Genomic DNA, 20,827 nt, shown 5'->3' with positions numbered 1-20,827 from the left:
TGATCTCCTACTTCTTAATAGTAAGGCTAAGTAAGCTTAAAATAATGACTAAGCTTAGATTCCTCCATTTAATACACGGAGGATAAGTAGGCGGGGCTAGGGGGCGTCCTTCTCCTTATTGACTGAGGAGATGCCCCTTCTCTTCCTTAGATATGAAGTTGTCGGATGACGTGGCGTGTCTTCTATTGCTTGTGAATGTTTAGAAGTTGGGGAGAGTGTCATCTGCTTTGTAACCTAAAGCTAGAGTTCCTGAAAAACTGAGCCTTTGGTGCTTATAACCATCCGTTCTGATGTATACCAGTGGTTTCTGTTTTTTTTTTTTAGGAATGTCTGTGTGTGTATTTATTTTTCTCTAGCAGATTATAACTGGGAGATCATTGCCATTGATGGAAAGAAGGGGGGGGTGTATTTTTGTGCATTTTAATTTATTGGCTATGGTTGAAAATGCAGCCTTGAAAAGTCACTTTATTTCAAGCACAGAATGATTTGTGGGCGAGTCTTCCAAATTGCATTTCTAGCTACATCAGTTTGGAGAGAGAGCTGTGATTATGGTATATAACCATGCGTTATGCATTCCTCAGTAAAATGCAAACGTAAGGTCAAACTTCCTGTCTTTCAGAATATCATCACCCTCGCAGAGACTGGCTGTCTGGACTTCAGAACATTTTGTACATTGTGTCTTGTGAGTAAATCTTTTCTTTATAAATTCTTTTTTTTCCCATTGTAAAAGCATTGGTTGCATTGCTCATGTAAGCATTTATCAAATGTTCATGGTAGATTTATACACCTTTGTTTTTACCAGGTTCTAATTTTGCAGTACTGTCAGAACAATTTTCTGCCTCGAATATATGGAAGAATATTTATAATCTCTTGAAGTTGCCTATAGTTAAATCTCTTTGTGTGTTTTGTTTGCTTTTTCCTGCCATGAAGCATATATTAGAAATAACTTGGGAGTCAGAGGCTCATGATGACCCTAGAAACCATTTAGTGAAACCTCTCATTTTGCAACTGAAAAATCATGGCCTAAAAGGAGGAAATAAATTTCCCCAAATTATTGGCAGGGCCAGAAATGTAACTTGGGGTTTCTTTTTTCTTAGTCCAGAGCTCATTGTTTTGTATGGTACTGCCTCATTTCCCCTTAGTCAGTGTCAATAGGCTGTGGAATTCAAATCCCCTTTAGTGATGGCCTAATCAAAATGGACATATGGAAGTAAATATTAATAAGGCATTCCAGAACCTCTATGTGAATTGATGATCTAATATGTAGGATTATTTGTGCCAGGGTCTTCACAATTTAGGAATAAGATTTTGCTAGCGATTTGTTACCGCTTTTAGACACTGATTTTTGCTTGGACCTCTCTTAATTGCCCACTTAGGTAAGGAAGCCGTTAAGGTCACTCCATTGCCATTTGTGCAACTCCTGTGTGGCTCGATATGATCAACACTGCCTGTGGACTGGACGGTGCATAGGTGAGAGATCGAATCTCTCAGTTACCACTATGAAGTTAAACTTATGTTTGGTTACATGTGTCACTCATAGAAAAAGTGGAAGGACATTCCATTTTGTAGCTCTTCATTGTCAGAGAATCATCTCTGTGGTATAACACTTTTGGTAAGCTGATTGTCGATGTTGATAATGATAATTAATGTCATTAGTATTTTAGCATTTAGAAACCACATTCATATATAGTATTCTATTTGATCACCAGAGTACTTCATTTTAGAGTTGAAAAAATATAAAAGGTAAAAAGTTATTTGCTTGAAGTCACTAGTATCAGAATTCTACTCCAAATACCATGCTCTTTCCATATTTAGTGTCTTGTCTGTCATGTTCACCTTCTCCACTTGCCTCCTTCAAGGCTCAGGTAGGAGCTAGAACCAGAGACGGCAGAGATCTGGGGTTGCCTCCTACCCAGGGAATGTTCCTTGTCCTGCTCTGCAGCCCTGGATTTCCTCTGAGCCATCCCAGTAAAAGCCAGGGGTTTATCATGAGGAACTTCAGAGGAGCTGTAGTCATGAGTCTTTAGGAGAAGACATGCTTCTTGATGAACTCAGATCAGTCAGGTTTCCTTGATGCATTTTGATGTTCTTTACGGTTCCTAGAGAATACGTGAAGAGATAATTCCTGGGATCCAAAGCTTCATGGACCCTATCCTGCATAAAATGAGATGATTGGTATTATAACAGGCAGCTTTGAATGGCAGTGGAAAAACAATAGTAATGAGTCCATACATTTTTATCACGCTGTATTTAATACAGTGTTTTCAGATGCATCATCCTGCTTGGTTGCCATGGGCCTGTGAAGTAAGATTTTATCCTCATATTACAAATAAGAACACTGGGTCAGAGAAGTTAAATGACGTACCTATAGTCACACAACTAGTCATTCATAAACCTAGGTCTCCTCATTCCAATGGGTATTGCTTCTTCTCCTGGGCTTTGCTACCTCCAAGAAGGTGGGACCACGATGGTACCTGAGGAGGCTTTGTGTCATTAGCATCAAAGCACTCCCATCTGCAGCATCAAGAGGGCAGCACAAGAGTGGGGTGTGATTTCCTGGCACCCACACCCCTTCTTTGCTTCTGTAGGCCTTTCTCAGCCTGCAGGTTGCCCCTCTTGCTGTGTCCAGTTACCTGCAACATACCTATTTAGCGCTACTTCTCAGGTTCATTTTCTCTGTTCCCTGATCAAGTCAACCCTTGATGTCCAGAAGTTGTACTTACATAAACTTACCACATGGAAGGAAGGAAGAGACAGGGTGATTTGCCCCAAATCCTGCCACACCCCTCCCTGTCATACGGTACAGGCTCCCTAGATCTGTATATGCTTAGTAAACTTTGTTCTGTTAAAAAAAAAGTCCTCTTTTAGGTAAGTAATGAATAAATATTAGTTCAGTTAACATGGACAATTGATCATGACATATCAGAGCTGTTTGGTTTTGGTTTAACGGTATTTAAAAGCAAAGCAACAGCTTATTTCTTTTTTACTTTGGTGAAGGCTTTGGACAGGAAAGTGGTTAATAAGGTCTTGATTTAGAAAATCATTCTAAGAAAGTATTAAATATGTTGTTTTTCTTTTTGATGTAGGTTTTGGCAACCATCACTATTACATTTTCTTCTTATTTTTCCTTTCCATCGTGTGTGACTGGATTATATATGAATCTTTCATGTGTAAGTATAAATTTTTCTTACAGCAAGCTCATGCACCCATAGCCGCATATACTTTTCCTTGTAAACTCTTATATATCACATTCTGGCTGGATGACTGTAAACCGTACCCCTAATGAAAACGAAGCAGATGACTCTAAGATCCCTCAGCATTGGGAAGCTACAAGAAATGCTGGAAGAGGGCAGTTGTATATACTCTAAAGTGATCTCGATAAATTTGAAAAGTGGCCAAAAATACAAATTCATTTAAGGCAAATGTAGATTTATGCCCCGGTGAAATGAGGAAAAATCAGCTACTCAAGTACAAAGCAAGGGAAGTGATAACTAAATAAAATAGGGGGGGAAAGTTGGGGGAGGTGGAAGGCGGTCACAGTAATTAAGGAACAAAACTCTGAAAGCACATGTCATTCGATAAATATCAAGTCACAGCTCATAACTGATGTGAAAACTGTAACAATCATTGAAAGGTTGGAAATAACTTGGAAGAAAATATTAGCTCACGATTCTGCATCGCTGAGAATGGAAAATAACTTCTCAGTAGCGGTGTAAAGGGCATCTCGGGGTCTCACATAGGGAGTGATATGCAGCTATTCCAAGGTGATCGACTGAGAAGAACAGGGTTTAAATTGAAGCAAGAAGGATTTTGGTAGCTCTCTGGAATTGCATGACTGTTTTTCAAACCTTGGAATAGATTACCTAATTAGAAAAACTTACGGTGCTTGTAGTTTATTTTTATTTTGTTTAACTGTTCATTATTTATTTATTTTGAAAGCTTTGGGAAACTTTGGCTCTAGAGGCAGAGGCTTCACTGCTGACCTGTTTCCGTCCACCCGCTTGTTGTATTCATGTTCAAGTCTTTATTTTGCCAATAGAATACTAGTGTGTTTTTTGAGCTAAAATCTGGAATGATTCAGGAGACATTGGGAAAAGTTTTTTCCTGCATTTTTTTTTCTTAGCATCCCAAGCCCCACCTCTCCCTACCCCTGCCATCCCAGCTTTCTTTAGTTTAAATTTTATTTAGTTTTTAGAAGATATTTCCTCCTCCATGTCCCCCAGCCTCCCAGCTCCCATCTCCAGAAACATCCAGTATTACAAGTTTTGTTTTTATTGGGGTTTCATTTTTAGAGATTGTTAATTAATATCTATGTGAAATGGCTTCTTTTTGCCCTGCCACAGGCACAGAGGGCTTCAGTTACCTTGTCGGCCGCTTTCTCACCTGATGATACGTTGGGTGTCTGATCACTAGGGAATGCTTTTGTGGCTCAGTGTAACTATCGCCATCTCAAATGGATCTAATAGTCAGAAGGTTGTGATCCCTGATCTCAGTTCTTGTCCAAGGCCAGCAGTAACCCTGAGCACTGGAATTTTAAAACCTCTCAGATGATGTCCAGTGGTGTAAGAAGTAAAATATTTTTGACAGTGCTGCTTCCTGTTGAAAGAGCCACCCTTTGAAGAGCTGACCTTAAAGCAGATTCCTGGAAAACCTTTTTAAGCTGGCCCACAGACCAACTTGTGCCTTGGACTTGATCCTAGGGGAGAGGAGCCAGATTTTACACCACTCTTGTCTCTCCCCTTTCTCTCTCTCCACTAAAAATAGTCATCTATGTCCAGCATAAGACTGTATTGATAAGGACAGAAGTGATTTTCCATCACATTCATTCTTTCCAAGTTGCTTTAAAATTTCATGCATTGGTTCTTCCCTCCTCTTTGTCTTTATTCTCTGGCTGGGAACCAATTTTTATATTATGTTTTGTTTCTTAGGAACAGTCCTACCTTTCCATCCACTTAACTGTGTAAATTAGTTGAACATATTTTGTTACTTTTATCCCATTTATAGTTTGATTAGTTTTGATTAATATTTCTCTACACCGAATGAGGATATCGTGTCATTTATCATTATTTCACAAGCAGGAAAAATGAACTTTTGTTTTAAAGTGCCTCCTTTTTCTAATGAGGCCTCGCTGTCGCCTGCTTCGTTGTTTACCGATAACACTCCCGTTGCTAGAGCCCTGCTGTGCAGCCTCCTCCTTGGGTGACCCAGTTGTAGCTACTTGTGCTCTGTATAGCCTCCATCCATTTCATCTTTTGTGAGGTCTGTTTTCAGGGTGGATAGTAAATAACTCAGTGTCAGTGTCGTTCAAATTACAGGGAGAAAGATTTTAGATCATTGTTAGAAAGAACATTGTAATTACCAGAGCTATCTGAAGATGAAAACAATTGAGTTGGAACAATACGAGTTCCCTATCATTAGCCAATAACCACCTGATAAGAATGTATTAGTACACATTAAAGTGTTACATTGCATGATAATGTCCATGTCCATTTACAACCCTATCTTTGATAGTAAATCTGAAATCCTATGAAAACTTCAGTTTGAGGTCATGCTATGTTATCAAAAAAATTCCCAGAAGAGAGAAGTAGAAATCCATAAGCTAAAAGAAAATAGATGTTCTTTCCCACTCAGTTGTTTTCTTTGCCTGCTCTGGAGACTTATATTCTTTTTTTGTCATAGCAGGTGCATGGGATGCACCTTTCTTCGCTATGCTAATGAAGCTCTAAAGAGTATGATTTGCCTTAACTTGTTACCTTGATTGCTAACCTATGATGATTGCTATTAGAAGGCTTCTGTCATGTATTCATGAAAGATGGTTGGGAAGCAGATGAGACTCAAAAAGGAAAACAAGTAGATTTTTAGCACTAAAATGGACAGCTGATAATAACGTCATGGACTCATTTTCTTCCTGTCCCAGGAGCTCTTAAGTATTACATTGGGAAAATGTCTAAAACCGCTTCTCCAGTTGCCAGAGGCATTGATGAAATCTCAAGGTGCAGATCTGCAGAGTTCTCACTTCACAAATAATTCGCCATTTGTGAACAGTCAAGGTGCCTAGAAAAGTCGTTGGCTTTACATAACCTTGAAGGCCTGTTCCCTTGTTTCTGCCGCTTTCTACCTGTATTTACCTAACTGCCGCTCTAAGCTACATGGGTGAGGGGTCCATATCATGAAGGCCATAGTGAAGTCCTTTTTCATTGGCATATAATTGCTCTGAATTCTTTTCCTGGGGGTATCTGTCTTGTGAATTCCTTTACCTGGCCTCTCTCTCTGCAGGATAAATTACGGTGCCTGTGCAAAAGTACACTTGGTAACTGCGTGCTGTTAGGTTATGTTCCAATAGTATCTAGGTGCTTATAGGATTTCTTGTGCCCACAGCAATGACCTGTTTATTTGAACCCTTAATAAGAGTTTATATTTAGTTCTGTGATAGACCCAAATCATGCTGTAACATGGATACGATAGAGAATTTTCTAGGACAAATATTTATTAAATATAATGTTCTCAGTTGTGAAGTCCTCAAACAATTAACTTCTCTGGCCAGTGTATTTAATGCAGAGTATGCGGATTTTAGTGATGGTTCTGCAGACCTTTCTTGCTCTTATGCTTTCGCTGCCAACTACTGATGGAGTGTTACCACAGCCTTAATTAACAGTGAGGCAGTAGTTTTTTGTCGTTGTTAGTTGAGCTGGCATTTAAAAGATAAAAATCTTCAAGTTGGGTTCTGATCAGTGCCATAATGTCTTACTGTCTCTTTTCCCTAAATAGAACTGCAGTGATTTTACTTTCTTGAATAATGATCGCTAGTTTTTGCCTTTTTAAATAATGGGTTCTGTTTTGTGAATTCACAGATTGGTCAAATCATTGTGCCACAACATTCAGAGAAGATGGACTGTGGACCTACCTCAATCAGATTGTGGCCTGTTCCCCTTGGGTTTTATATATCTTCATGCTAGCAACTTTCCATTTCTCATGGTCAACATTTTTATTATTAAATCAACTCTTTCAGGTATATATTTCTTTTTTTATAATGCCTTTGGGTAAAGTTTCCTAATAACCTATAGTAAGGTAGAAAGACTTTAATTTCAAATCAAAAGACTTTGTTTCTAGTTTCACCTCTGTCACTTTCTGTGTGGATCTAGAAATGTCATTTAACTCTTGAATTTCAGTTTTCTTGTCTGTAAAATGGGGGATAATAATGTCTGTTTGCTCTCTCAGGAGGGTTTAAAGGTTAGAATAATAAATTGTTAGTGTTGGCCACAGGGATTGTCTAACCTCTTTATTTTATAGAAGTGTAGAGAGGTGAATTGAATTGTTTAAGGTCACCCAATGAGTCGGAAAATGAGAATGCAAAACTTAGGTCTTCTGACCATCCCAATTAGGCACTTTTTTCATCATACAGTTAAATTATATGGTGTGTGAAAGGATGGTATAAACTGTAAATAAAGCATTGTGCAAATGTGAGGTGATTATTTTCTCTCACTTTTTCCAACCCTGTTTGTTATCCTTACTATTATGCACTGTTTAAGGGGCTAGAACTGGGGAAGAAATAAAAGACACATCACTAACCAATGGGCATGGTAATTACACTTCCAGAGAAGGTCGTGGCCATTAGAAAATTCAAGTTCCAGGGCAGTAGTCACCTTCAGCTTTTCATGAAGCTTCTGTCCTATCCCTGCTGCCTCCCTTCCCCTCTGAGCAGAACCTAATTCTCATTGTTGTTGTGGTCTGCCTTCATAGAATGGACAGCCAAGGTCAGTCTGAGCCACTTACTGCAAGACTTCAGATAATTTTGTTGAGCATTACTCAACAAAAGCAAAATATATTCTGCTTTTATGGGGAAGTAACCAATTTTACAACAACAACAACAACAACCAATTCTACAACAACAATAATAATAATAAAGAAATAAAAGAGAAAGAAAAAATGCTAAGGGAAGGAATTCAGCTAATACCGACTGAACTGAGGTTTCTGAACATTCATCCTAATTTCCTGTCCCTCTGATAGCTACAGACTCAGGCAGTAAGAATGGATATTAACATCAGTGATTGTTAATATTAATTACTGTCATTTATGATATCTAATACTTATATATGCTTTACATATTCCAAAGCATTTTCCCATCTGTTTTCTTACCAACAGTTGAGATGTAGACCATGCCAAAGTAGTGTCTCCATTTTATGGGTGAGAAAACTCAGCCTAAGTAAGAGATGCTGCGTGCCATGATTATGGCCGTAGGGCTGGTAAGAGGTGGGGTTAGATGAAGAACCTAAGATTTGACACATCAATTCTAATTTTCTTTCTTCCTTACTGGACTCTTAGAACAAGTACAAGTAAATGAGACTATAATATTCTTAGTTTTTAAAAGAAAGGTTACCATATCTGTATTTTCTAAGGCAGGAAAATGGACTCAGAGGTTTGGATAGCTTTCAGATACAGGAATTCAGAGCAGAATTGATCTCTTAATAAACAAAACAGCCCAGGTATTTGAAGCCTTTCATTTCCTGAGTGCTCTGGTGAGTCATGGTTGTGACTATAGCCAGTCAAACTGAGGGCACAGACTGCTTTAATCTCATACCAACAGAGGTGTTGGTTCCCTTTCTCCCACTTCCTAAGCTGTGTGGCCTTGGACCAGTTACTTCCCCTCTGTAAGCCTCTGCACCAAGTATTTCACATATATTATCTCAAATCCCGAAACAGTCTGATGAAGTTGATAACCTCTGTTTTACAGATAAGGAATTTGATGTTTGAGTTGTTTTGAAGATTCAATGAGATAGTAAATAGTAGTGGTTTTAATAACTTGGAGTTTTTAAATTGCCTTAAAATTCTTACCTTTCCCCAAATTGATGGATTTTAAATGTTCTTTTTTTTTTTTTTTTTTTAGCTGAGCCATCCTGCCACCTGTTGGCAGCTAGGTGGCAGCTCAGCTCGGGCTGGGCATCGAACCGGTGACCCTGTTGCTCAGAGCTCGCACTCTTGAGCGAGCTCTTAACCAACTGAGCCACTTGGCCGGCCCAGATTTTAAATGTTCTTCACTTCAGATTATTAACTTTTTCAGTTGACTGTTTTGAAAGAGATACTAAAAATGAATATACAAGCTGAGATAATTGTACTGATACTGACCTTATATTGTTTTATTCATCTAAAAGTTGAATGCTGAATGGATTGAGAATCTAAACATGGGCCATAAGCCATGGCTTGAATTACTAAAACAGTTATTTCGTGACTCAAAGTCAGTGAATGCACTGTGCTTCCTGAAAGGTTAATAAAAATCAGACAATCAGAAAATAAAAATGCCCAGCTACTAGATTGACGTGGGAGAGTCTAGTTTAGAGCTGCTGTATCTTTGCCCTTATCCTGATCCGTGGTTAGCAGGCTAGGTGATAGTGTCTTTGAGGGAGTATTGTTAAGGTCCTATGATGCACTGACTGCTGAGAGTGATGGAGCCTCGATGTGGTGTTTTTCATGTACCTTCCATCCTTTTTCAGATTGCTTTTCTGGGCCTGACCTCCCATGAGAGAACCAACCTGCTGAAGCAGAGCAGGCATATGAAACAGCCGTTGTCCCTCAGGAGGACACCATACAAGTGAGTGAGATCTGTTCTTCCACAGAGTCGTATGGAAGATGCTAGGCTAGCCACTGGTTACCCAATCTAGTGCCACCACCCTTGGCCATGCTGCTGTCCTCTAACTTGTTATCTGGTAGAGTTGACCTTTCTTGGAAGCCTCGGTGACAGGAGTTGAGTGTTAAGGTCATGAGCCCCAAGGTGGCAAGAATTTGGGATTTAGTCTGCTGGACTCAGCACAAATAATAAGTGACTTTGAAGTTTTGCCAAGATGGGGAATCTCTCCAGTCAAGCCACATGGTCACAAGGAGGCGTGTTGCTGGCATGAAATCAATGTGAGATAATTAAGCATGTGGCTGGGAGAGTCAGCCACAGGGCTCTCTGCAGAGAGCGTTAGATTGTGAGCTTTGCCAAGATTTTCAACCTGGCTTTCTATCACCACTAATTATTTTAGCCCTATGTTTAATGTGCCCACCTGTGTTAGGGAGAAGCTAGGTTTTCAGGTTTGGGATATGTTCTTCCCCAAGCATTGGTTGTATGAAACCTGTCCTCAGTTGAAAATGAGTGTGTTTATAGAAAGGTCGTTGTCTTACGATATGAGAGATCAGGCTTTGAAGCTTATCTCCCTGTCACATATATCGGGGTCTTGGAGGCTGGGAGTGTTGCAGAGGTGACCCAGAGCCGTCTGGGGATTTGAACACTCGCCGCATATCTCATGAGCAGTCTATTTTAAAGCACATTCGTGGTATAAGATGGAACTGTTAGACTGTTAGGCAAAGAAATCAGAGCCTGCGATGTGACTCTGATGTGTGTTTCAAGAGGAGAGAAATTGACTTAATTGGGAATAGATGGCTGAAGTGATGGAGAGTAGAAAGTAGTGTTAAGCTTGAGATGAGTGGTTCAGACTGGCAGTGATAATCAAGTCCCTTTCTCAGTGGTTTAACCTGAAGAATAAATAGTTACTCCACTAAAGAATAGAAGGCTTTGTGATAGAGCTGAGTCTTGAAAGCTGTGGGGTGGGCAAGATGGAGATGGAAGGAAGGACAATCCAAACGCAGGAGAAGGGTCTCAATAAGGACAGAGGTGAGAGAGCTGGGCGCGTTTGGGAATTGCTGAGTAATGGCAACATAAGCTGGAGGAACTAATGATAAGGCCTTTAAACCACTATGAATCTAGCTTCCAAATCCTGCTCAGACCAAAGGTTTGCTTGTTTGTTGTCCCCTAAGTGACTTTTACTCACCAGCTAGCTCTGGAGCTGGTCCCTGTAAATTCCCAGCATGTCTTCCCCCTTCGACTCCATCCATTCCGTTTGGTCAGCCCTCTTCCTGGGGAGCTGCCTTCTGGGCAGGGATAGGACTTTCCTGACTACTGTCACTAACCTGCAGCAGCGGCACAGCATCCTCACACAGATGTGCTCTGATGTGTGTAGGGTGGCGGGTTGGGCTTGAGATAGGGCATATGTATAAAAATACACGTTCCTCATAACTGGAATAATAGCAGTGTTCAGGAGTGTAATGAAGAAAAGGTGATGCTGAAGACCGTTGTAGTCAGGAAGCCTCCACAGGGGTCTGGGCCTTGAGAAATGGCAGGACTTTGAAAGGGTGAGGAAGGTGTGACCAGAGGTAAGGGGGGCGGGGCTCCAGGGGAGAAGAATGGCCCATGCAGTTACGATTACGGGAAAAAGAGAGCCAGCGTAGCTGCAGCAGGAGATTTATAAAGATGAGTTTGGGGAGCTAATTCAAGGAGTCTTGAGGCTTTATTGTGTATGGCCTGGAATACAAAGATGAGGGATTTGGACTTGAGCCTCTGGGCAGAGGAATGTTGTTCAGGGGTTTTGAGGGAGGTGAAGGGTTGTGAATGCATCAGAGATTTTGGAGGACTAGACAGTCTCCAATATGTAAGATGAATTGGAAGGAATTGAGACTGGGATGTCATTTACAGATGCTACTTAGAAAGTTTAGAAAAAACTTATCTTGTTGACTATTTTTTCTGGCCTATCTGTCTGGGTTTTGAGACAAGCAAAATATGAATTAGGGCAGTGGGAATGGAAAGAAACTTATTGATGGCAGTAGCCGTTCCAGTGAATGAGAGAACCAAAATGAACTTACCTAGTTACTAGGCAGAAACAAAAGAATTTCAAAATTAGGGATTCGGTTCCACAAATGGAACTGGGCTTCGGTTTTAAGGTCCCATATGCCCAGGAACTGTCTGATTCACCCCTGGATTCCTGCAAGACCCTCAAAGGGCATTGTATATTGTAGAATCTCAGTGTATGTTAATGGTTTGAATGAATGTTTGTCAAGAGCTAACCAGGAAATGCAGTAAGAAGATGTCTTCTCTTCCTTTCTTGGCAGCCTTGGGTTCACACAGAACCTTGCAGATTTCTTTCAGTGTGGCTGCTTTGGTTTGGCGAAGCCCTGTGCAATAGACTGGACGTCGCAATACACCATGGTCCTTCACCCATCTAAGGAGAAAGTTCTTCGCTCAGTATGAAGAAAAGCAACCCAGAGCTCTCACTCTGATTTGTTTGTGTTTAAGTTCACGCCCTGTGGTCTGAAAGTGAAGTGAAGATTTAGAGGTCACCTAAGCCCAAAAGAAAACACAGGTGGTGGTTAAAGCCTTTTCGTGAAAAGATAAGTTCTCGATAAAGGCATTCCACTTTTTTTAGATTTAGCAAGATGGACTGTTCCTGAGCAATCTTGGCAGACATCTAAAAAACTTTTATATTTTTCACAAATGCAAGTTACCTTGGGGGGAGGGAGTAATATTCACTAATTATGGGTAAATGTGATATTTTTCAGATACTGTATTGGCTGTTTCAAATAGTACTATTCTTTAAACTTGTAATTTTTGATAAATTATTTGTCTTTGTTTTATCTATAAATATGTAAAAAATATTTAAATAGATATACCTGTTTTGCTTCCACACTTAATAAAAAAATTTTTTGTAGTTGAGACTTTGTTTCTGACAATACTTCTAGAATCTTAAATTGAGAAAAGGTATATATGAGACAGAGAAACTCATTCATGAATCCAGCAATGAGTTGAGACCACTGTTAACACCAGTAAGCAAGATTTAATTTAGTTTTCTACCTAACTTAGAAAATTGAACACAGCAGTCTTAAAGATTAATTATTATTTTTTACCTAGTACCCTTAAAATATTAGACTGCTGTGATTATAATTGCTAATTTCCCTTGTTCTTCAGGAAATGCTAATTGAACTGTAACTCTTGGTATTGTGTATTTGCCCTTGGGTGTGTCGCTTTCCTGCTGAAAACCCTTCCATAGATTCCTGTTGCTTTTGGGGTGAAAAATAAATTCTCATCATGACCTACAAGGTCCTGAATAACAGAACATTGTTTTGTTTAACAGTCTCACTCTGGACCAAGCTTTGTACTCTAACCCTGTTGACCTTTCAGTTCTTCAAGGATCCGCTGTTTCTTCTACAGAGCCTTTGTAGATAAGGAACTAAAACCTAAAGAAAAGTTTGTATCTTCCCCAAGGCCACATAAATTCTAAGTGGAGTAGCCACTCGAGAGACCCAGTTGCCTAGAATACTGCCTGACACGTATGTATTCAATAAATATTTGAATTTGTTGAATGAATGCAGGATGTGATGTGATCAGAATTGTGTTTGAAGTCTGATTCTCAGTTGGGGAACAGAAGGACTTTTTCAAGCTATATCCTCTCTCCCTTCCCTTCTCACTTAAATATCTAGTAGGTATTTTAAAGTTAACATATCCAAAATTGAAACTGGACTTCTGAGTTCTAACCTACCCTCACCCACACAAATAAAAATAGATTTAAAAAGTAGAATAAAACATAGCAATAAATTTTAAAATAAATAAATAAAAAGTAAACAGCCTTGCCCCCACCCTCAGTCTTCCCCGTATCAATTGATCAGAAGCTCCGTCCTTCCAATTACTCAGGCCAAAACCTTAGACTCTTTTCTGGATGACTGTGTTTTTCTCATAACACCCCAGATTCATTTCTTTGAGAAATCCTGTTGGCTCTATCTCTAAAATACATCCAGAATTGAATGCTTCTGGCCACGATTTAGTGCTACAGTTGTGAGTTACCATCACCTCTGGTCTGTATTACTACAGCCCTCTTATTTGGTCTCCATCTTCCACCCTCACCTGGTTCTGAGCAGCCAAAGTGATCTTTGGAAGATAAATTGATCCTGTCACTGCTTGGCTCTGAACCCTCCAACGGCTCCTCATTTCACCAGGGGAGGAACCAAAGCCCTGACAGTGGTCCTCAGGGCCCACAGGGTCTGACTGGTTTCTCCTGCTTTCCCTTTGCTCATGCCACACACCTGCCAGGCGAGCTTCTGCCTCAGGCCTTTCCCTGCCTGTTCTCTCTGCCTGTCCATAGAATGCTCTTCCCCCAGATGTCTGTAGGATGAAGTGCCTTTCTTCCCAGCTGTTTTCAAATGTTCGCTTCTCAGTGAGGCCTGTGCTCACCCACATTTTGTAAGTTGTAATGTCCTTTTCTTGCATTCTTTTTCCCCTTTACCCGACTCTTTTTTTTTTTTCTGTAGCACTTACCACCTTCTAACAATTATATAATTTATTATGTCTATTGTATACTGTCTCTCCATCCCATTAGAATATAAGGTCCACAAGGGAGCTTTGTTTTGTTCACTGATATTCTCCAAGACCTAGAATATTAGGTCTAGCACATAGTATGTGTTCAATAAATATCTGAATTAATTTGTTGAATAAGTTTGTTGACAGACTTGAAGGATTTGTAAGCAGGACATGATGTGATCAGAGTTGTATTTGAAGACTGATTCTCAAGTGGGAGACAGAGGAATTTTTCAAGTTATATCTTCTCTCTTCTATCACCAAGCCCTGCCAAGTAAGTATTCTCAACTTGTGGTGTGTAGACCATTTACATTGGAATCACACACTGGGGTTGGGGTGGAGGGGCGGTATCTGGGATCATGTGTCTAAAATTAAATTCCTCATGTCTGACCTTCCAAATCAGTATCTGAGAATTGAGTTCTGGAATCCATATGTTCTTCAGGCTCCCCAGATGATTCTTATGTGTACATGCTATAGTTTGAGAATCATTTTTACTTAAGGATCTTACCCCCACCATTCTATTTTGGTTTTTCCCTCAGGTACATGGTGCGAAAATTTGAAAAAAAAAAAAAAGGTTGAGGATCTGTGTTTTATAGCTAGACACCTTGTGTCAGAATACTGGATCTACCAATTACAAGCTACTTTTATCTCATTGGGCAAATGATTTAACTTCCTAGTGCCTCAGTTTCCTCATTTGTGTTATGTGGATAATAATAGTACATACCTCCAAATGTTGTTATGAGGATTAAGTGTTACTATGTATAAATAAAGTCTTAGAGTTGTAAATGGCACATAGTAAGTACTCAATAAATGCTGGCTCTTCAGAAACCTTTGGAAAATAGACTATGGACAGAGAGAAGCCAGTGGTAGGGAAATGTGCCAAATTCACCCGCTAGCCTCTGTGTGTTGTGTGTTCTGGGGCCAGGATGCTGAAAACCACAACCTCCTTCGTGCTGACTTTCTGTTAAGTTCTGCTAGTGGCCTGGAAAGGGGAGGAAGGGACTTACTCCATTCTACTTGATAGCTGTTTCTCTCAGTGTTGTTCAGACAGTGGCCCTTCACCCTGACATGACAGTTGGAATCAGTGTCAAGCTTTGTCCCCAGAGCAGCTCCTTTGTCCCCCCTTAGAAGAACCAGCAGTAACCAGACAGGGCTGTCTCCTCAGAGGCCTGACCCCTAGTCTCTGGGAGACCTCTCCCCGAGGCATCTAAATTAGGATGCCCCCATATCTTCTGTTGCCCCAGCCCCAGAAGTGGTAGCTGCTTCCTGCAGTTATTATCTCTGTGTTAAGGCAATGTGTTCCTCCTTGCTTTTCAAAAAATATTAGCTCCCGGTTAGCTAATTCCCTCTCTTGTTTTCTCTCTATTAAAAATTAGTGTGGTTTCTGTTTTTCTGACTGGACACTGACAGATACAGAATGTTAGAGTTAGGCTTTTAATACTGGTCTAGGCAAGAAGAAATGAAAGCACATAAGTGATCCGGCAGGTCCAAATTACTGATTGACTATGGGGCGAAGAGGAGAAGGAATCAAAGACGACTTTTAAGTGTTGAGCCCAGTGAAGAGAGGATGGCGGTGCTATTTTGAGAAGGAAAACAGTGTGGAGAGACTGGGTGATGAGTTTTGTGGTTGAGGCTTATTGTTTGAGGTACTTGTAGGCTATCGAGTGGAAAAGCCTAGAAAGCAGCTGGAGAGAGACCAGGCCATGGATGAGAGTCATCTGCATAGATGGATGAGATTGTCACAGGACAGAGGTAGAAAAATGAGATGAAAATGAAAAGGGCAGTTGCCCTTCCGAAATGGGAAGGTCAAGTCTATAAAGAGACCAAAGGTGACAACCAATGGAAGAAAAACAAAGTCTGAGAAGGGCAGGAATGTGCAGGAATGTGGCCTTATGGAATGTGGATTTCTGGGATTGGAGAGGAGGAGAGCGCTGGGAAGAGGCTGGGAAGGAGGATAATCAGGAGAGCAGTGTCATAGAATTCAAGGAGAAAAATGAACTTCACAGAGGAAGCAGTCAGTGTTAGGAGCTAAGCAGAGGCTGAGAACAGCAGCTGAGGAAAGACCAGAGAGTTTATGAATAGGAGGTGGGGGTTGGGTGGGGGTGAGGAAGGGACTCGGAAGCCTGATGCTGAGATACTGAGGACTAAGGGAAATCTAGTCCTGCACTTTGGCTCTGAAAGAAGAGAGGAGAAGGCCATAGCTTGGGGGTGAAGAGCAAGATTTTGTTTTCATTCTGTCTTAGAGCCAAGGCAAAGCCAGTCGTTTGTTGGGGCCAGGGGAATGTGGCTGTTGTGATTCATTCCTTTCTCAGATACCTGTATAGTCACATCAGAGACAACGCATTTGAATCACTTTGCACAAATATCGGGCACAGTTCTGATGCTGCTCCCTGTGATCTAAACGGACTGGATGGACACTGAACAGTGAGAAGTGGAATATCTCAGATGTCAACGCATCCAGTATTTCAGGGGGGTATTAGTCAAGGGAGTTAATGCAATAATAAACATCCCCCAAATCTCAGTGGCTTAACACAACATAAGGCTTATTTCTCCCTCTTGTCACAGTCCATTTAGCTTTGTTAGCAGGTGTTTTTCCGTGCAGGGACCCAAACTCCTTCTCAGGTAGTGGCTCCACTGGGCCTTCTTTATCCACCGATATGGAGAGAATGGAGACTCCTGGAGGTCAGGGAGGTCAGGCCTCCATTAGCCAGCTCAGTCTGTCCCAGTCATTCATTGGTAGGGGAGCATGGGAAATGTAGTAGGACAGTGCACCTGGAAGCAAAGGACCAACAAGCATGAAAACCGCCGAACCACACAATCAGCTTCTGTTTTTGTTTTTGTTTTACATTTCCAAGCTCCTTCACTCCAGTAGATAATAATCTCTTTGGAATTCTAGCAAAATTTGCATTTAGTCCAGCCTACGCTCTCTCCCACTTCACTCAACAAATGTTTATTAAGTGCCTACTATTTGTCCAGCACTGAATGCAAGTGTGCCACCTTCTAACAAGAAGGCAGATGAGAATTCAAAACTCAATGCCATGAGACAAATGCTATGCTAATTATATACTGGTATTGGACACACAGGTGGATTAGTTCTCAGGTCATGCAGCAAAGATTTTGCAGAGGAAATGGCATTTGACCTGTGACTTGATTAATAGGAGTTTACCAGGCTAAGGAGTTGGGTTAAAGGGTGAAGATGGAAGGGGTTCCATCTTTCAGACGTTCCAGGCAAAAAGAACAGCATTGGCAAAAACATGATGGGGTGAGGGTACGTGGCACATTTGGAAAGCTTCACGTCTTTGAGTGTGGGTGAAGCTTATATGGAAGAGATTGTCTAAACCTAAGTTGAAGGGTCAAGTCCAAGGCCCGTTCATCAAAGTTCTTACATGACATGCTGTTATGGCCCAAATTGTGACACACACACACATTTATGTTGAAGTTCTAACAGGATCTCAGCGTGTGAATGTCTGGAGATAGAGTCTTTACAGAGGTCATTCAAGTGCTCCCTAACCCAACATGACTGAGTCCTTGTAAGAAGAAGAAATGAGGACACAGACACACACAGAAGACTGAGAAGACAGAGGAAGAAGGTGGTCATCTACAAGCCTTGGAGAGAGGCCTCAGAAGAATCCAGCCCTGCCGACTCCTTGATTTCAGACTTGTGGCCTCTGGAATGTGAAAACCTCATTCCTGTTGTATAAGCCACCCAGTCCATGGGCCTTTGTTATGAAAGCCCTAGCAGACTAATGCACACGCCAAAGAAGAGGAAAGGAGGGGATGTATTCCAGAGCCGTTTTGGAGTCAGACTCAAGGAAGCTTGCGGGGGGAGAGAGGGCAAAGCTAAGATGACTGAAGTTTTTAGCTTCAGTCTCCTGGGTGGATGGATGGTGGGACTAGTAACTGAGATGCAGTAGAGGTGGAGAAGGTCACATTGTCTGGTAGTCATGTCATGTGTGTCTTACCCCTTTGCAAGCCTGGAAGTCTCTAGCGTAGAGTACTTCCTAGCCAAGGGCCAAGGTAGTATATTGCTTTCAAAATCAGTACAGGTTAGAGGGGACTTGGTTTAGTGAGTTTTGTTTATCACTGGTATTGTTAATTGTTGGGTTGACAATGATAGGATCTCTTATAAAGCTCTGGTAAAAAGTTAACAAATTAAAAATATACCATCTTATGTTTCCTACCCCAGAGAATGTAAAATGTACATCCTCAGGCTGTTTTGGTGGAACTCAGTGGCTGAATTATCCCAACAAGAGTCTCTGGACACGTGTCTATGTTATCTCTTTGAAAGCAGATGGGACACAACCTCTGTCAGCTATTTTTTTCCTGAACCATTCTATTAATGCCAATCAAATAGAGAAATGATCATATGTAATTGTATTTTGAGCATCAAAAAAGAACTAGATAAATAAGTAATAGTCAGTGCAGGGCCTTGACCATAACAGCATGTAAGCAGCCATGAATAAGTGCTTGTTTTAAAGAAAGCCTTCTTGGGACTTGGAGCATAGAAAAACCCATAATTTAGTCGAGTGCTTCATAATTATATTTTTCATTAGGATTTTATTTTAAAAGTGTCATCGTAAACTGCAAGTGTGTCCATTAAACATCACAATTAAACATGCTGAAGGAGAAGCCATATTGTTGCCCACTTAACCCACCCAAACATCTCAAACCCACCCTTTGCTCACCTATAACTCCATTTTTTGTTGTTTTTTTAAAGAAGAGAAAGTAGATACCTGTTGGTAAATGCTAACTGTCCTTATGCGCATAGAGACACAGTGTATTCCCTGAGCCCAATATACAGAGAAAGGAGGAAAAAGCTAGCAATCTGCATTGCTAGCTTCCAGCAGTGCTAAGAGAGCAGAGGGTTTTTCTTTTTTCTCACAGAGCATGGTGGCATTGATTCCATAAAGTTTTTGTTGAGACAGGAAGGGATAAAAATGAATTTTGGAACAGGAAGGGGCAGAGATTCTTTTCCCACTGTATTCTGCTCAAAGTATTTCCCCCCCCCCAAATAAGGTGAGAACCATGGTGTCAAGGAGAGAAAAGAGACCCCAAAAGCAGGGCGATTGAGCACAAAGGAAAAAAAAAGACTGCAACTTGCTCCCAGGGACTGGAGGAAATGTAAAAAGGTTAGAATCCATCAGTGCTCCATTTGTCATCTTCATCTTGGTCTCCACTCTCCCCTCACCATGACCTTCATCTTCACCTTCACCCTCATCCCCTTCTTCATCAGTATCTTCCAGCCCCTTCTTCATCATCATTTTCTCCTTCCCCTTCTTCATCCTCCATGTCAGGAACCAAGTAACCCTGTAATGGATTTGGCCAAATTTCATTTGATGACTGTGGACTCAGCTGCACCTGCATCAGAATGGTCGGTAAAGCAGGTAGAGAAGCTCTCTGGCTCCCCGTGCTGTCCCTGCCTGCTGGCTTTGTTCTGCCTTTGACTTGAATGTTTGGTCAAATCCTGTCCAGGTTTCCATTTGACTTCAGTGGATTTTGAAGATGGATCACCACGCATTCAGGTGAAATTCTTTGGAGAGAACTTTTTTTTCAATGAAAGAAGGATTTTCATCAAAATAAAAAATCTATTCTGTAACCTGATTTAATATCTTCACCATTCTGTCACTTCAACTCTTGTCAAAATAATGCAGTGTCTCTTTATCCTCTTCTCCAAGCAGCTCAGACACTTGTAGATGGTTGACAAATGTTGTTACCCCAAAATTTGGGATTTTGGTGATGAATTCTGACCTCTTGAGAAAATGGTTGGTGGAATGTGTTGCATATCTGTTTTACTTTTAAAATCTCACTGGCTTGTTCTTGTAGTCTATTTCATTTTGTGCTTCATCCATATGTTCAGCTGCTTCTTGCTGTTCTTTTTCTCCCTTCGGCAAGTCCAGACAGGTCGGCGTCAGCTGGAAGCAGTCTCGGCTTTTTTGTCTGAAGTGGGAGTGAAGGCTGGTGTTTGGGAGCCATGCTGCGAGGAAAGTCTGAGGCTGAGACCCAAGGGGAGATGGATGTTGGGAAGAAGCTCTGAGAGCTGAAGTGCTTCATAATTTTTATCAAGAGATTTTAATTTTTTGCATTTACTCCAAGTAATTCAGAATTGCATGTTGGTGAGAGAAATGGCTACGGTTGATAAAAAGGGAGGCCGGAGAAAATACGCACACGCTCGAGCCACTGAGAACTTGCTGAGGAGGCAGAGAGACATTTTTAATTGGCTGCATTTCATCTGTGAGGCTGGCAATCTGAAGTAGGGGAAGTTTTAAGAAAATTGCTAAACCCTAGGGGATTGTTCCAACATAAAAGAAAATCATCCTCATGTCATTTAAAACACAGATGCAAACTCCACATTTTGTTGCCATTTCTGAGTTTTCATGAAATATGTAATATTGCCAAGCCTGTGATAGGACAAAAGGATCAACTCTTCAGCAGTTTTATTAGTTTTGATTTTCCTTTTAAAATTTGCTATCATCTTGTCTGTTTCCTCCAGGGCCCTGGTTTCTTCTCCATTAGCAGTAAGTAGAAGCTCAGCTGACAGACTGGAAGGAAGACTGCTTTCTTTTGCTCCTTGTTTCCTCCTCATCACTCCTTCCTCAGTTGACACAGAAATTAATATATTCTTTGCAGCTAGTTTTCCCAACTACCTCTCTAGTTTTTGATAACTTCCCTCTA

The 20,827-nt window shown here is 40.9% G+C and overlaps 1 protein-coding gene and 1 pseudogene across 2 annotated transcripts in view; one reads left to right on the top strand and one right to left on the bottom strand.

Annotated features, from left to right (window-relative positions):
* Positions 1-12,520, top strand: part of ZDHHC13 (zDHHC palmitoyltransferase 13) — a 50,960-nt gene extending 38,440 nt beyond the window's left edge. For both annotated transcript variants that reach the window (XM_019651417.1, XM_019651418.1), the window contains exons 12-17: positions 620-682; positions 1,377-1,470; positions 3,087-3,170; positions 6,852-7,009; positions 9,489-9,586; positions 11,920-12,520. In XM_019651417.1, the coding sequence (XP_019506962.1) occupies positions 620-682; positions 1,377-1,470; positions 3,087-3,170; positions 6,852-7,009; positions 9,489-9,586; positions 11,920-12,058 (636 nt within the window). In that variant the 3' untranslated portion in view covers positions 12,059-12,520. The remainder of the gene's footprint in view (positions 1-619; positions 683-1,376; positions 1,471-3,086; positions 3,171-6,851; positions 7,010-9,488; positions 9,587-11,919) is intronic.
* Positions 12,521-18,692: 6,172 nt separating this feature from the next.
* LOC109387485 (protein SET-like) lies at positions 18,693-20,751 on the bottom strand (annotated as a pseudogene).
* Positions 20,752-20,827: the final 76 nt, after the last annotated feature.

The sequence above is a fragment of the Hipposideros armiger genome, unplaced genomic scaffold (genome assembly GCF_001890085.2).
Source record: "Hipposideros armiger isolate ML-2016 unplaced genomic scaffold, ASM189008v1 scaffold_159, whole genome shotgun sequence".
Classification (NCBI taxonomy): Eukaryota; Metazoa; Chordata; class Mammalia; order Chiroptera; family Hipposideridae; genus Hipposideros; species Hipposideros armiger.
Note: the sequence above shows the minus strand (reverse complement) of the source record. Positions and strands in the feature narration are given on the sequence as shown.